This window comes from Leptonychotes weddellii, chromosome 8 (genome assembly GCF_054177405.1).
Source record: "Leptonychotes weddellii isolate Sample4059 chromosome 8, ASM5417740v2, whole genome shotgun sequence".
Taxonomy (NCBI): Eukaryota; Metazoa; Chordata; class Mammalia; order Carnivora; family Phocidae; genus Leptonychotes; species Leptonychotes weddellii.
Window position 1 is genome coordinate 117,678,135 of NC_138376.1, and position 14,859 is coordinate 117,692,993.

Below are 14,859 nucleotides of genomic sequence, written 5' to 3' on the forward strand. Positions count from 1 at the left end.
TGTAAAGGGCTATCTAGAAACTCATACACTAATTTTTAGCCTGTGTTTCATAGGTAGAAAATTTGCAACACACAAGCTTCTACAAAGATTCCTCCATTTTTTTCTTCCTCCTACATACACAAGATAGAGAATAAAAATGCAAAGCATGAGTATCTCTGGGAGCTTTTTATTTTAGACAGCTCTCTTTTGTATTATGCAGCTTAGAAATATACCTAATTTGTTCTTTATCAGAACTGTTTTATATTTGACCTTCCTTATATATTAATTATCCAACACCAAAATTTCAAGTGCTTTGTAATATCACATACTCACAGCCACCATCTGCCAAACTTACCTCCTGGTTGAAGAGGCAAGCTTCTGTTTCTTCTGGTAAAAGTGCTGTGGCAACAAATAAACGTTCTTCAACATCATCCAACCACGTAGAGGTAGCTGAGACCCCATCATATAACTTCTGTTCCAAGTGAATGTTCTGCCTCTTTGTACCCCCACCCTAAGAAAAAAGGGGGGGACATAGAATTAATTATAGCACTTTGAGGAATCAAAGAAAAATACCAGGATGAGATGTCAGGGTCCAGTGGCTCTGCCTTTCAGGACTAATCACTAGTGTTGGGTCTCGACCCTTCATGCCCAGAGGTAGAACAACTGCATGGAGACCAAGATCCATGAGCAAGCCAAAAGTGCAGCCCTACCTGGGATGAAACCTCCTCAAAGGCCTGGTTCAATCCGTCTAGCAAAGATGTCACTGCAGATTTGTCTTGGGTCTGCCCATCCCCTTTGTATAGTGGTACACCAGACAGGAGACGATTCGGCTTGCTGTAGAGCTGTAGGCAAACAGGGGCACTTATTTAAGAGCATATGTACTATGTTCAGGTTTCATCATTTAGAATTGCACCCTGAAGCAGATGCTGGAAAAACTATCCTTATAAAACCTCTTTTGGAGAAATATGACCTCTTTGACATACCATATCTGTTAAACATGATGACCAAATTCAGCAATGGTAATGTTTTCACTGATGGACTTAAAAAAAAAATGGTGGGAAAAATGCCTGAAATCTATCACAGCCTTCCTCTCAACTTGTCTTCTTGGTTTTAGGCTATCCATGATGAAATCATCCATCTTAGATACTGGATCTAGACTGATCCCTATGCTTTCTTCATTTACTCAACCTCCCCTACACTCTTGTAGGCACATACAGTGCCTGATAAGGCCCATGATATTGCTTAGCCCTTAAACTTTTGAATGATGTTTCCAATCAAACTCAGTTCCTATAATTTATAGAATGTCTCATTCTCACCTTGCCTTTCAGACTGATTATTTATTATCCTCTAAACATGCCCGACTCATTTCCCACCATAGCTAGAACACCCACCACACAGCACCTCTTTAAAATCCACTTCCTTAAATTCCACACCTACTACAATGGCTTTCTACTTTTTTTTATTTCTGCTGCTTTTTAAATTCCTGCTTATAGAGCCTACCATGGTTGCCTAATTTCTTAGTAATGTATAAAATATTTCCTTGGTTGGGTTACAGGTTCCTAGGAGTAGGAGCCATTCATATGGCTCCTCATCCTCAGGCTAGGTGACCTAGTGAACTTTAGGCCAAAAAAAGTGCCTGTTTTTATACTTGAGATAGTTAATGGATCCAGTATATAAAACTGTCAGTAAGGTAGTATGAAAAAGGAGGGACTCTGGAGTTGGACAGACCTGCGTCCAAATCCCAGCTCTGCCTCTTCTTAGTCACAAGACCCTGAGAAATCATCTGATCTCTCCAAGCCTTAGTTTATAGATCTACAAAGTAGAGAAATGTCACTCTCACCACAGTGTTGTTAGAAATAACACCTAGAACACAAAATATGTTCACTAAATGATCATCCCCTTTCTTCTTGGAAGCTCTCATGGCCAAATTGCTTCTTCCTCACCTTTTCTCTCACCTCTTCACACCAAAGAGAAGAAAACCACCTTGGAGGCACTTTGTACAGATGACCAGTGATTATGGAAAGAAAGCACTCAAATGCAAAAAAAGGCCATGAAATAAAGAACATTCAATGCTTTCCATTTCCAGTTCCAAAGGGCAATGAGATATGGACCTGAACCTAAACTTTAACAACAGTCCAGGGGTCATGGGGGAACGTCAGTGGCAGCAGGCAGGGCTCTTGTGGTAGGCTCACATAGAGGATGTCAGGATGATAGCACAGCGCTGACAGAAAACATAGCTCTCTGAGACAAGAGTGGGTCATGGATGAGACACCCAGGAAGTCTCAATGCTGGATGAACCATGCAGATGCTTTAGGCTGGATGGACAACAGGTAGAATCCAGGGATGGGCATTTAACGAATAAAGAATAGTAAGTAAACATGAATATTACTAGAAATGCTTTGGATTATCTGACTTAGGATAGTCAGAGAAGACTGCAGTCCCTTTTTTAGGACTGTAAATATCCCTTATAGTCAAAGGAATGGGGAATACTAGAACATGAAGGTAAGCTAGTGGTCAAGTCCAGGAGATCTGCATCAGAAATCAAGCATTCAGGCTAGGAGTCTGAGAAATGTTTGATCAGGGATGTGAAGAAGGATTAATTCAAACAGACAGAAGGTCCATGAGAAAGCTTTAAGGCACCACTTGCCAGGGTGGAAGAGGATTCTGGGATAATGACCTCCAAGAATGGAGTGCTCTATGCTGCCCAGGGCCACTGCTGGTGACTATTCATGTGGACAGTGACAAAGAAGGCTCTGGTCAGAGCAGGAGAGGAGTGAGATAGGGTGGCATGACACAAGAGTCTGTAAAAAGAGACAGACAGGCATGACTCCGGAGCACTGATGCGTGGTTCCCCCACAGATAAGGGGACACATTGTGACCTTCAGACTGTCTCCTTTTCAGGTAGTCCTGGCAAGCTGTATCTGCTTATAGTGCCTGCTTTGTCAGTTCCTACCTTTCCCTCCTCATATGCACTCCAGTTACTGATAGTTTTTCACTTCTGGGTTCAGCCTCTCCCAGCCCTGAAACTAGTCCTAGTCAGATCAGTGAGAACAGCAGCTTCCTCAGATCCACAGTAAAGGACCTAGACTTTAATCTGATAATATGACTGTCACAGAATGGCCCAGATGAGCACTGTGGGCCCAGGTCCCAGGACTAGGCTTTTATCTTCAAAATCCAGCTGGGCCACAGGTGTGGTAAATATCGCAGGCCTGCTTGGGCTCCCACCTCATGCACTAGCACTCTATGGGGTCGATTCCTCTGACTCACTAATGTTCTCTGGCTTCTGCTTACAGTGAACTCATAGTTATCTACCTGGAACCTTCTGTTGCTATATTCAATTCCACTGGATTTGGCTTGCTTTGTGGAAACAGGTCCATTCTCACACAGTACTTGCCCATCTAGGGAACAAGCCTATAGATGGGTCAGTAACCATTCTAGCTGACCATTGGCTTCTCCTTCCTTTTAGATCCACTGAGGTCCCAACATGTTTCTCATTAAGATCTTCTGAAACTATTAAATACTGGAAATAGCAATGGAAAATAAGATAACTTGACAATTTACTTCCAGAAAGTAACCAAATCTATTGCGTTTCTCTTGTCCTAGATGTGTATATTCTTTACTTGTAACCTTAATTTTCGAGGTTGTGAAAAAAAAGGGGGCCGCTAATTTAATGGTTTATGCTAATGAGTCATCAGTTATTAATCATCTCTGAGGAAAAGAGTATCTAGAAATCAAATAAATTTGCACATATAAATATATAAATATTAAGGGAAACATGAAATGTGCTTGTTAAGAAACATGTAAGACGAATAACTTCTTTTATGTCTTATTTTAGAATTGATAATGAAATTATAGATTACTGCACAGTTATATTCCATTAGCATAAATTATACATCTTTTATATTAGTTAATATATAAAATCAAAATGTTTGGATACCACTTGCTCTTGTTCCTGTTCCAGAACATTCTGTAGTAACTTCTGCTTGGTACTAAATTCTTGATGTAGGCTTTCCCATTTCATTCTCATCTGGTCTTCAGCAGCTGATTTCTCCCCTTCCATCCCCAACTCCTGGGATAACACATCAGGTTTTTCGCTATTAGAAGAATAAATAATCTAAGTTTACAATGTGTGCAAAAAGGCGTTAAGTTCTAGATAACTTATTGTATGTACTAGATCTGGCCTCTAAAATTGGAACTGGATTATTTTAGTCATTAGCTTACACTTTAGAACTATCAATTGAAATAGAAAATTTGAGACTAACCATAAACAAATATATTCTTAACATATTCTATAACTGAACTATGAGCACAATAATAATTTAACAATTCATTGAAGATATCTCAGTATTAAAGATACAAAATAATTGTTACATTTAGAATTGGAAAGTGTACAATTAGACTAGTGTCCTTAGACAAACAGCCCACAGAATAATTAAAAAACCCTAAAAATGCCACTTAGTCTATTGAGAGCTTTTATCCTGAGTCCAAAGAAAACGCTACAGACAAGGTTTCAGGACATGGAACAGAAGTACAGAGGGTGGAAGGCACTGAGTATCATCCTTGTTAATGCAGCAGGGTGGCATCAAAGACTATGGCTTCACAGGTGAGACAGATCTGGGTTGGAATCTCTTCTCCAGCATATTAGATTTGTGACTTGGAGTACTTTGCTTCAATTCTCTGATCCTCAATTATCTCATCTTCACAATGAAGATAGTATCTATCTTGCAGAAGTGTAAGAATTTAGAGAAGATAGCCACAATGCCTAGAACCCTACCAGGAACATAATAGCCACTTGATAAATGAGGCCTAATGATAAGAGTCTGGGGGACCCAAGTTCCAATAGATCCTAGTTTGTCAGGAGTTTTAAAGACCTAACTAGAGGGGCGTCTGAGTGGTTCAGTCGGTTAAGAGTCTGCCTTCAGCTCAGGTCATGATCTCATGGGTCCTGGGGTGGAGCCCTGGCGCGTAGGGCTCCCTATTCAGTGGGGAGTCTGCCTCTCCCTCTCCCTCTGCCACCCCCTCCCGCCACTGCCCTGTTTGTGCTTTCTCAAATAAATAAAATCTTAAAAAAAAAAAAGACCTAACTAGAACTATGTCATCTGAAAGACATACTATATTGTAATCAATATTTCAACAGAACTTTTGCTTAAGTGAAAAAAAAAATAACAAGTTCATTGGCAGGATAATACTATACACTACCCTGAAGTCTATTCTTCTCAGAAGTATTGAATACAATAGTTTCTTTAGGTAAGTCTGTTGAAGTAAGCTGTTAAAAATTATCTATAAGGCTGTAATGCAGGATATTCTACTTCTAGGATACAACTTAGAGAATCTCCCCAACCTGCACACTTAGAGACACATAAGAAGAATGTCAACAATGCTAGTAATAGCAAAAAAAAGAAGTGGGAGCAAGGTAAATGCCCATCAATAAAAAAATGGGTGAACAAGTTACTGTCACAAGATAAAATACAATTAGGCAGTTAAAATGAAAGAACTAGATCTATATGTATCAACATGGATTGGTTTTAAAAAGTAATATTGAGTGAAAAAGTGCTAAAATCATGTTGGGATCTCTAATTTTGTTTATCATGTCTCTGGAATTCTCTGTGTGTTTTTAAAAAGATCTTTTTAAGTAAAAAAAGTTTTAAAGTTCTTATGAAATTAAATTTAGTGTGATGTCCTTTGTAATGGTGGAGTATAGTACATCATTTTTAATTCATTTATGTTTGCATAACAATTTAGTATAAAACTAGGTGATAAACTTAATCACTGACACATATGAAACGTCAGCAGCAAATTAGTCTTAAATGAGAACAAAACCTTTTGTTTCCCATGAAAAATATTCTTTCCCTTTAATGCTTATATCAGTTAATGTCCAGCTGAGTTTCTTTATCTATCCTCCAACCCTTCTATACATCACATGGTACTTATTCTTTATATATTAAATTTGTACCCTTGAAGCAAATCAGGCCCCTCCCGCGGGGGTTTTCTTACACAAACTACTTCATATTTGATAGTCCTAGAAATCAGCTAACAAGTTAAAATCTGAATACGAGGTTTTTTTCCCCTAACAATGTTATTCTGTTCTTTTAAAAATATATATATATTCTTTTGGCTTCTAGATATTGCTTATTTTATGCTCTTTGTTTGGCTTATTTATGCAGATGCTTGAAAGGCATGGCTGAACTGTAATCAAACAGACTTACAGGTGACTTTTCTAAAGATTTTGTATAAAAATTTAAAAATTTGTGAAATGTAAAGCATTCTTTAAAGTGACTCGTGTGTAGAAAGGCAGTATTGCACTGAGAATTTCTCTTTAAAATATTTTTTGTATTTGGGCGCCTGGGTGGCTCAGTCGGTTAAGCGTCTGCCTTCGGCTCAGGTCATGATCCCAGGGTCCTGGGATCGAGTCCCGCATCGGGCTCCCTGCTCAGCGGGGAGCCTGCTTCTCCCTCTGCCTGCCGCTCCCCCTGCTTATGCTCTCTCTGTGTCAAATAAATAAATATTTAAAAAAAATTAAAAAAAAATATTTTTTGTATTTGAAACAGCAAATGGGTTTGTCTTTCATCTGGGTCCTTTCCAAAGCTAAAGGCCAAGGAAAGAAAAATATCATGGCAAGAAAGTTGCAGAAGATTCCTACTGCCGCTTTTTGTGACTACTCATATGATGCGGAGGCAATGTGTGAATGGGTTCTTTGTAAAAATAGAGTTTGGCAAAAATATTCAGAAAATTGTGAAGGATGAATAAATATTTTAGAAGAACTGGAGGCAGAAAATGAAAAGCGAAGGCAAGTCTTGACTCAGAGTCGGCATGGAAGGAACAGTGTTTCTCACGTTGCATTTTTTATACTAGCAGGCATTTACACCTTTTCTATTATTTGGTATTATAAATAGTATTTCAAAAGTCATCTCCATAGCATGTATTTTCTCCTTTGGTTATTTCCTCCAATAAATGTTCAGAATTGACAACGCTCAGTGGAGTTGAAGCTATTTGCCATATCATGGTTGCTGAAGGATACTACTAAATCAAATCTTTACAATGCATGAGCACATAGGTTTCACTGAAACTCTTTTTTTTTTTTTTTAATGTTTTGGATTTTAAAGTTTTCCTACATATCCTCTCGGTTGCATCCACTGCTTTCATAATCGTTCTGAGATGGAGGTGGTCGATTATCGCTGTAATCCTAGAGATGAGCAAACTGAGGCTCAGGGCTGAGTTCCTTTTCCATGGTGACTGGTGTAGGAATGGAGTAAAACCCAGACCTGACTCAAAATACAGGGATACTTCAACCCTGATGTGGTTCCTTTTCTGTCCTGCCTTTTAAGTCAGAATCTCCAACTTGAAAATTCTCTAACTTCTTTCATTTTTATTTTAACACTTTACTCCGCTGTGTACAAGGCTTTCAGTCTCCATTCCAAACCAGTTCTTGAAACTCAATGACTTTACATGTAGAAATTATAGACAGACATCATCAAGAAAAATTAAGACATTTAGTGGGCACATGCATTTATTTTTCTGAGTGATGTTAGGGGTAGATGAGCTCATTTTGCAGGGAAAATGCTTTGCAGTTAGATATAATCACAGAAACACAGAGGAATGTGTTTAGAATGCATTTCTTATTTGATTCTAAAAAATTAACTAACAAGCATTTCTTTGGACAGATATGCTCAGCATACCGGAAAAAGGGCAAACAAGTCAGCCATCAGCCATCATAATTACTAGCTATATTTGTGCTGCACAACAAATGTTCAAAATGCAAGTAAATTTAATATCATAAAGTGAAAACAAAATGATTAAGTTCTTGCAGATGTTTAAAATAAAATTTTGAGTGAGATGTTTATATTTCTTCAAATCTGGGCAAGTTGGGAGAAAGTATTTTGAAACGTACCCAGCACCACCAGAGGTCTCTGCAGCTGAGTGCTGGGTGAGAATTTCCTCTCCACGACTGGCTACTGACCGCAGGAGGCTCTTCTGCTCGGCTAATTCCTGTTCCAACTCCTGCTCACGGAAAAGCAGAAATGAAAACATGTGTTACTTTGTGATTATTGTGTACAATCATGGTTTTATGTTTAGAAAATTCTCAGAGAACTCCTGTAGTAAGTTTCTAAGTTCGGATGTGGCATAAAAGGTGTGGTTTAGGTAAATGCACAATCATGTCTCCACAGTACTCTATACCTTTCTTTGGTTTTTATAAAAGATATCTCTGAAAAATCTTGGGAAAAAAATTAATGGAAAAAAAATTCTGCTGGGAAATGGTGCCCTCAAGTGGTACACAGTGCACTTTCACTTTTCAAAATACTGCCTGTTCCAGCTGAGATAAGCTCTCCTGAATTCCCCACTTGCTTCATAAATTGGACAATCAACAGATTTGGTTTTACTTTTTCACTATTTGTGAAAAATGTATTTTCTGTTTGAGAAAGTGAAATATTTTAATATGCCCTATTTCTAAAGCTAAGGTATCAATGAGAAATCATTCATCAAAGCTCATTTGTTTCACTAGGCGATAATTTTTAATCCTATCTTGTGATGGTATCGACTTAAAAGTTAAAAATAAATTGCATTTTTAAAAAGTTTTTTTAAAAACATGTAACTCAGGCTTTTTACCAATTCTCAAAGGCCTTTCTGAGGTTATTTATTCTCTAAAATAGGCTCCAATTGGGGCAAATCTGGAAATAGAGTAGGTAACCTTCATAAGGCAGATTATAATTGAGTCATGCTATTTGTAAACCTGAACACCAGCTTTTCTTAAAGAATGGACTTTAAAATGACCAATCATTCCAGGGGTCATAAGAAAGTACACTGAAGCAGTTAGCCAGGTCTTATTTCTGTCCAAAAAGAAGATAAAGGGACACTCTGTATTTAGTACAGAAGTCACTTGTCCACCTAAAACGTGTCTCTCAAGGTGTTTGCGTGGCAGGTCTGCAGGCTGCGGAGAGGTCAGAAATGCTTTACTTTTTGTTGTTGGAGGCTGCTCTGTCGCTGGTGGGTCCACATGGTCCGTGCTTGGGCCAGCCAGTCCTGGACCCCAGGGCTCTGGCTGGAAGTTAGGTCGGCATGGCTCTCCTCCTTCTCTTGCGCGGTGCCCTGCTTTTAAGGAGGCAGAAATCAAGAATCATACTATCCACAGAAAATCCTTAACCAAATGGAGTGAAGGCAACTTTGGTGTGGTCAGTATAATGATACCAAAATAGATCCATTTGGACATGAAACCAGACTGAAAAAAAAAAAAAGGGTAACACAAAACCCATCGAATTTATGGTATTTGCAGAAAGGAGAACAATAAATAGATGATTATACTCAAATAGTTGAGGGGGAAACTGTCTACTTAGAGGCTAGGCTTTTTTAGCTGACTGATGTGGTCACCAGATATTCCAGAACTTTTTCCATGAGAATATAACTCTAGATCTCACTTCCCCTACTATCACCATCCAGACCAGACCCCACTGTCATCTGTTGCCACTGCTGGTGTGGATAATGTTTGGCTAAAGGAGAAAGACAAAAGAAATTACTCCTTACCTAGGCAGGGGTTTATCCATCCTGCTTGATTCTTCTTTTTTTTTTTTTTTTTAAGATTTTATTTATTTGCGAGAGAGACAATGAGAGACAGAGAGCATGAGAGGGAGGAGGGTCAGAGGGAGAAGCAGACTCCCCGCTGAGCAGGGAGCCCGATGTGGGACTCGATCCCGGGACTCCAGGATCATGACCTGAGCGGAAGGCAGTCGCTTAACCAACTGAGCCACCCAGGCGCCCCCTTGCTTGATTATTCTGATGGAATTTGAAAGGCCCTCTGATATTGCATATCAGAACAGAATTAGTCCAGAATGAGAGCCCTTCTACTCATATGTATATATATGTCAAAAAGGTAAATAATACAATCTTAAGATAACTCATTCACTAAATAGTTATTAAATAAGCACGCACTATGTGTCAGCCACTGTTCTAGGCATATTCTTCCAAGAAGCCAGACAGGGGCCCTGCTGGGGAGACAGACAATGAACAAACAAGATAAGCTGAGATAAGAGCTATAAAGAACGTAAAACTAGATAATGGGATAGAAAATAAAGGGGAAGGTTTCCTAGGTTGGTCAGGGAAAGCCTCTTGAGAAAACTGCACTGAGCACTGAATGATGAGAAACCACCGGCCTGGCACAGATGTAGGTGGAAGGCACTCCAGGCAGAGGCAACAGCTGGAGCAAAGACCGTGAGGGGAGAGAACTTGGGCTTCTCAGGGGATGCAGCAGCGAAGCCATGGGGGCAGAGAAGAGGGCCAGTTTACAGGGAGCTTCCACAGAGGAGGGGGTCTTGCTCCCTACCCCCACGGCTGCTACTCCCCAGTCCTTTGGTTCTTCATTGCCAAATCTGACCATGAGAGAATGGGATCCAGCCGCTCCAGGTCATCCAGCCTGATTGCCCACAAAGACCCTTCTCTTCCTCTTATTTTCAGATTTTTACATTAACTATTCAGGGAAATAAATGGGGTCTATTTACCCGTCTGTCTTATTCATTAGAGTCTCACGATTAAATTGCAAAATGTCTGAGATAATGTGGAGATTATGAACTTTGCCACGTTGGTAGCAGTACTTGAAGTACAGTGAACCGAAAGAAACCATGAAACCTAGAGGTAATATTATACATAATCCTCTCCCAGATTTGGAGCCACCTTAGCTCACAGGTAATTTCCTTTCCTTCAAGATGATCCAGCTTCCCAGAAAGAGAATAAGGCTTATATAGAACAATGAGGACTCCACTAGTCTAAAGTATGCCATTTGCATTTCACAGGACCTTCCCAATGGGTGACTAGTGATACCCAGTTCAGTATATTCCCCACTCCTCCAGGAATGCTGCTTACAGATAAGCAGTGATTTTCCTGAGGGTGAGAGGTAAGGGGTGAGTGGGCACTCTTCAGCACTGAAGCCCCATATATTTCTGCGTGAACCAGATTCTCTCCATCTGAGAATGCACCATCTACCCAACATAAACTCTGAAATATCGTGGCTCTTCTGGTAAGGATGAGACAGGAGGTCAAAAGGGACCTGCAGAGAATGACGCTAAGGAAGTCAGTGTACAAGGTTGAAAGTTGTCCCCAGTGAGAGCTGCACCAGCTGACAAAACGGTGGCCATGGCCATGACCTGCTGCTTCTTACGGGATCTGGTCACTTCCCCTCTGCTTTGCTCTTCAGTAAAGGTTTGTTTTCAGAGCCCAGCCTAGAGACTCATGTGGTGACTTCTCAGGGGCACTACCTCACCCTTCTATGCAGGTTACTATTGTTCGATTGAGAGCTTTCCCCTCCCCCCCCCAAATTTCTCACACCAAATTTGTGCTTGGAAAAATAACAATGGAAATGTTAGATCTTAAGAACAGCTTAACTTTTACACACACAGACACATATTCAGAATCTAAGACTTAAAATCTAAAGGGAGTCATATTTCACTAATTGAATCCACAGCTTTAGAGAAACAAAAATTAAGTAGCATCAAAAGCAGATGTTTAGTATGTATTTTCTATGTGGTTAGGTTCCAGTTTTCAGCTAGTAAATTTTTCTTTGACTGATTTAGTCATTTCGAAACATAAGACTTGGACCACAGGAAACAAATAATGATTAAGACTCCAGTTCAAGTTTCATTCCCTTTCCCCTGGGGATGAGAAGGTACTGATTGAAGGAATAGAATGATGGTAATTACATTCTAGTAGATCTGATAATTGTTTTCTCTCCTACCTAGGAAACAAAGTATGGTAGCTTTGGTCCCCAGAGTTCCCCAAGGGTGGGGCTACATAAGCTGTTTATTTTGGAAATACTAGAATAGTAACCACTTTTGCCAGGAACATTCTTTGGAAGATTAGTGAGGATTGGAAATGCTAAATATTAAATAAAACATTTCTTTATAAAGCATTTCATTATTTATATAGGGCAAACTCTGCTCCTTCAAAGGATGATAATGTGTGAAAATGACCTAAACCTTTTATGAGGAAAGATATCATGTAATTCAAGAGATAGTATTACGTGCCCATATGTCTGTGTCCCTTCACAAAGACGAGGAATCTCTTGGGGTGGGGGGGAGGAGATTAAAGGGATTGGTTATTCTTTGATACATACAGAAGTCCAGTTAGTTAAAAAAGATGGCCGTGATAGATAATGACCATTTTGTAGGCAAGCAGCACTGAGAAATGGTGTGCTTATGGCCATACAAGACTTAGGAAGGGGCTCCAGCTCTCCTGAATCATGCAAACCCCAAGCGAAGGATACAACCTCACTGACATTCTACATTCAATGGAAGATTTTTTTCCTCAATGTTAGTTAATTTCATATCAACTCTGAATTTTTTTACACGAAGGCAAATGACCCTTTTTATGGTAATAATAATGTAAACAGGGCTCCTTTTATTCATCCAGTTGGAAAAATAATCTCTTCAAATAGCTCTAATTATAAAAAAAGAAAACCAATAGTTTATATGCTGGAAACTCATTAGACGAAAGATGAGGGAATTTATAGATATTTTAAAAATAAACAAGGATCAATTTAAATTCAGTGAAACGCTACCACATTTTTCCAGTCTTTACAATTTTTATAACAGTATCCTCAGGAAATCCTTCTACTTGTAGGCAGGGTCAGGATTTTACTCAATTTGAAGAATCCCTGTGGCCATGGACAGGATCTGCTGGGTGTGAGCCCCACAAGCTATTGAAGAGCTCAGCCCAGCCATCTCTGACCCAATCTCAAACCTAACCTTCCATCATGTCAGGAGTTCCTTTCCCCCCAAAGCATGTGGTTTGCAAAAAGCTGGTTGTTGTTTTTATTATAGTCACTGCTATTTGAGCACTTCCCGTGAGCATTACTTGCATTAAGATCCTCAGGATTTTTAAAAGTTGAATACTATTAATATCCCTATTTTACAGATGAGAAAACTGATTATTTGACCTCAAGTTCCAGGAGCTTGCCCCAGGTCACCTAGTTAATGACTTGTGGTACACCAGGATGGGGAGACTTTAGGATAGCAGTTGGAAAGTGAAGGTCCAAGAACCTAGTCTGACCTCTGTTTGGCACACAAATTATTTAAGGTTTTAGAATCAAATGGCAGTGTTTTAAAATTGGGAGATTATTAGACATAAATCCAAATGTCTCTTCTCTGGAAGATCTAGCAATAGTGCCTGTAAATTCTTGTATGACAATAGTTGGAACTGAGGAACAGCTGCTTGACGTAAGACCAGCTTGCCAAGGTCCTGACTGGGCCTGCTTCACTCATTGATATGCCCATACCAGGCCCTGAGGCCTTGGAATTTGTGCCTTCATCCCTTCACCCCCACCCCTCAAACCTCCTTTTAATCCTGACATGTGCCCCCTGTGTATTAGGTTGCCCCCTCCCTTCCTACCTGCCCTAAGGGGTAGGGCAAGTACAGCTTTCATTTTTTTAAATTATTATGATGTTCAATTAGCCAACATATAAGTGCATCATTAGTTTTTGATGTAGTGTTCAACAATTGCAGCTTTCTAAATAAATATTCCAGATGTGAAACCTTAAAGTCTCTCCCTTTGATTTGGTTTCTTTAGAGACAAGGTTCATTCACATATCACCATTAGGAAAAAAAAAAAAAAGCACGATATATTAGGTTGATAATACTTTTTTTAATAAAACCAAGTAAATTACTGTGAACTTTTATAGTTAGAAAATCCTCATTTTGTTAAATTTTAATATTTTTATTTTTGTAACTAAAATTTTAAAAGTTTATATTCCCTACTTCCTAATTTTAATATTTTTAACACTCTTCTTTTTGCTTTAATTCATAAAGTCAGATTGCATGTACATTTTAAAATATGTAAATTTAAAGTAAAAAGCAATATTTTGTCTTTATTTGGATTTATTTAACCAATAGTGAATTAAAATACCTTTTCACATGTTCACTGGCCATTTGTATGTCTCTTCATTTGAATTATCTCTTCATCTTTTGTCCATATTTCTATTTAGGTGATCTTTTCATATTGATTTACAAAAGATTTGTGGAAATTAAGGGAATTAATTCTCTGTCATGTGAATTATATAGTTTCTTTCCTATTTGTCCGTCTTTTCATTTGGTTACTATGTTTTTGGTCATATAGAACTATTTCATTGTTGTGTAGTAGTTTTAAGGAAACTAAAATTCTGTGTGGGGGCATACCGGCAAAGATCCTTCCCATCCTAAGATTTTTTTTAAATACCCATATATCCAGAAATTTTTAGGTTTAAATTTTTATATTTAAATATTTGGTCCATCTGTGATGCTTTTTTTTTTTTCTGTAAAGGATGGGATAGGAAATCTAGTTTATCATATTTCAAGTGGTTCGCCTATTACTTTATTATTATTTTATCCACTGATTTGAAATGCTACCTTAACCATTAATCAATTTCCCTTAAATACTGGGGTATCTTTCTGGAATATTTATTCTGTAAATTTTTTTGTTCATCCATTTATTGTGCCAATGCCAAACTATTCTAATTACTGTAATACTGTATTTTAATATATGGTAAGATTAAATTAGCCCCTCATAACTCTTCACTTTCAGAAGATTATGGTTAATTTCACATTTATTTTATTCCAGGTAAACCTGGAATCATTTTGTCACATTTTATATCACTGTGTTACATTCCAAATAACAAACTTACATGTTAGTAAAGACAAAAATGTCATCTTTAAAATGTTGTATTCCGGGGCGCCTGGGTGGCTCAGTTGGTTAAGCGACTGCCTTCAGCTCAGGTCATGATCCCAGTGTCCTGGGATCGAGTCCCGCATCGGGCTCCCTGCTCTGCGGGGAGCCTGCTTCTCCCTCTCCCACTCCCCCTGCTTGTGTTCCCTCTCTCGCTGTGTCTCTCTCTGTCAAATAAATAAATAAAATCTTTAAAAAAAAAA

General features: G+C 38.7%; 1 protein-coding gene across 2 annotated transcripts in view; it reads right to left on the reverse strand.

The window, feature by feature from the left end:
• The window catches only part of SYNE1 (spectrin repeat containing nuclear envelope protein 1), a 429,147-nt gene that overhangs the window by 116,729 nt on the left and 297,559 nt on the right, over positions 1-14,859 (reverse strand). The window contains exons 98-102 of one of the 2 annotated variants that reach the window (XM_081829165.1): positions 8,932-9,063; positions 7,868-7,977; positions 3,917-4,073; positions 690-821; positions 335-490 (exon numbers count right to left, since the gene is read on the reverse strand). In XM_081829165.1, the coding sequence (XP_081685291.1) occupies positions 335-490; positions 690-821; positions 3,917-4,073; positions 7,868-7,977; positions 8,932-9,063 (687 nt within the window). Of the gene's footprint in view, positions 1-334; positions 491-689; positions 822-3,916; positions 4,074-7,867; positions 7,978-8,931; positions 9,067-14,859 lie in introns of both variants that reach the window. The other variant, XM_081829163.1, reaches the window with a different exon arrangement.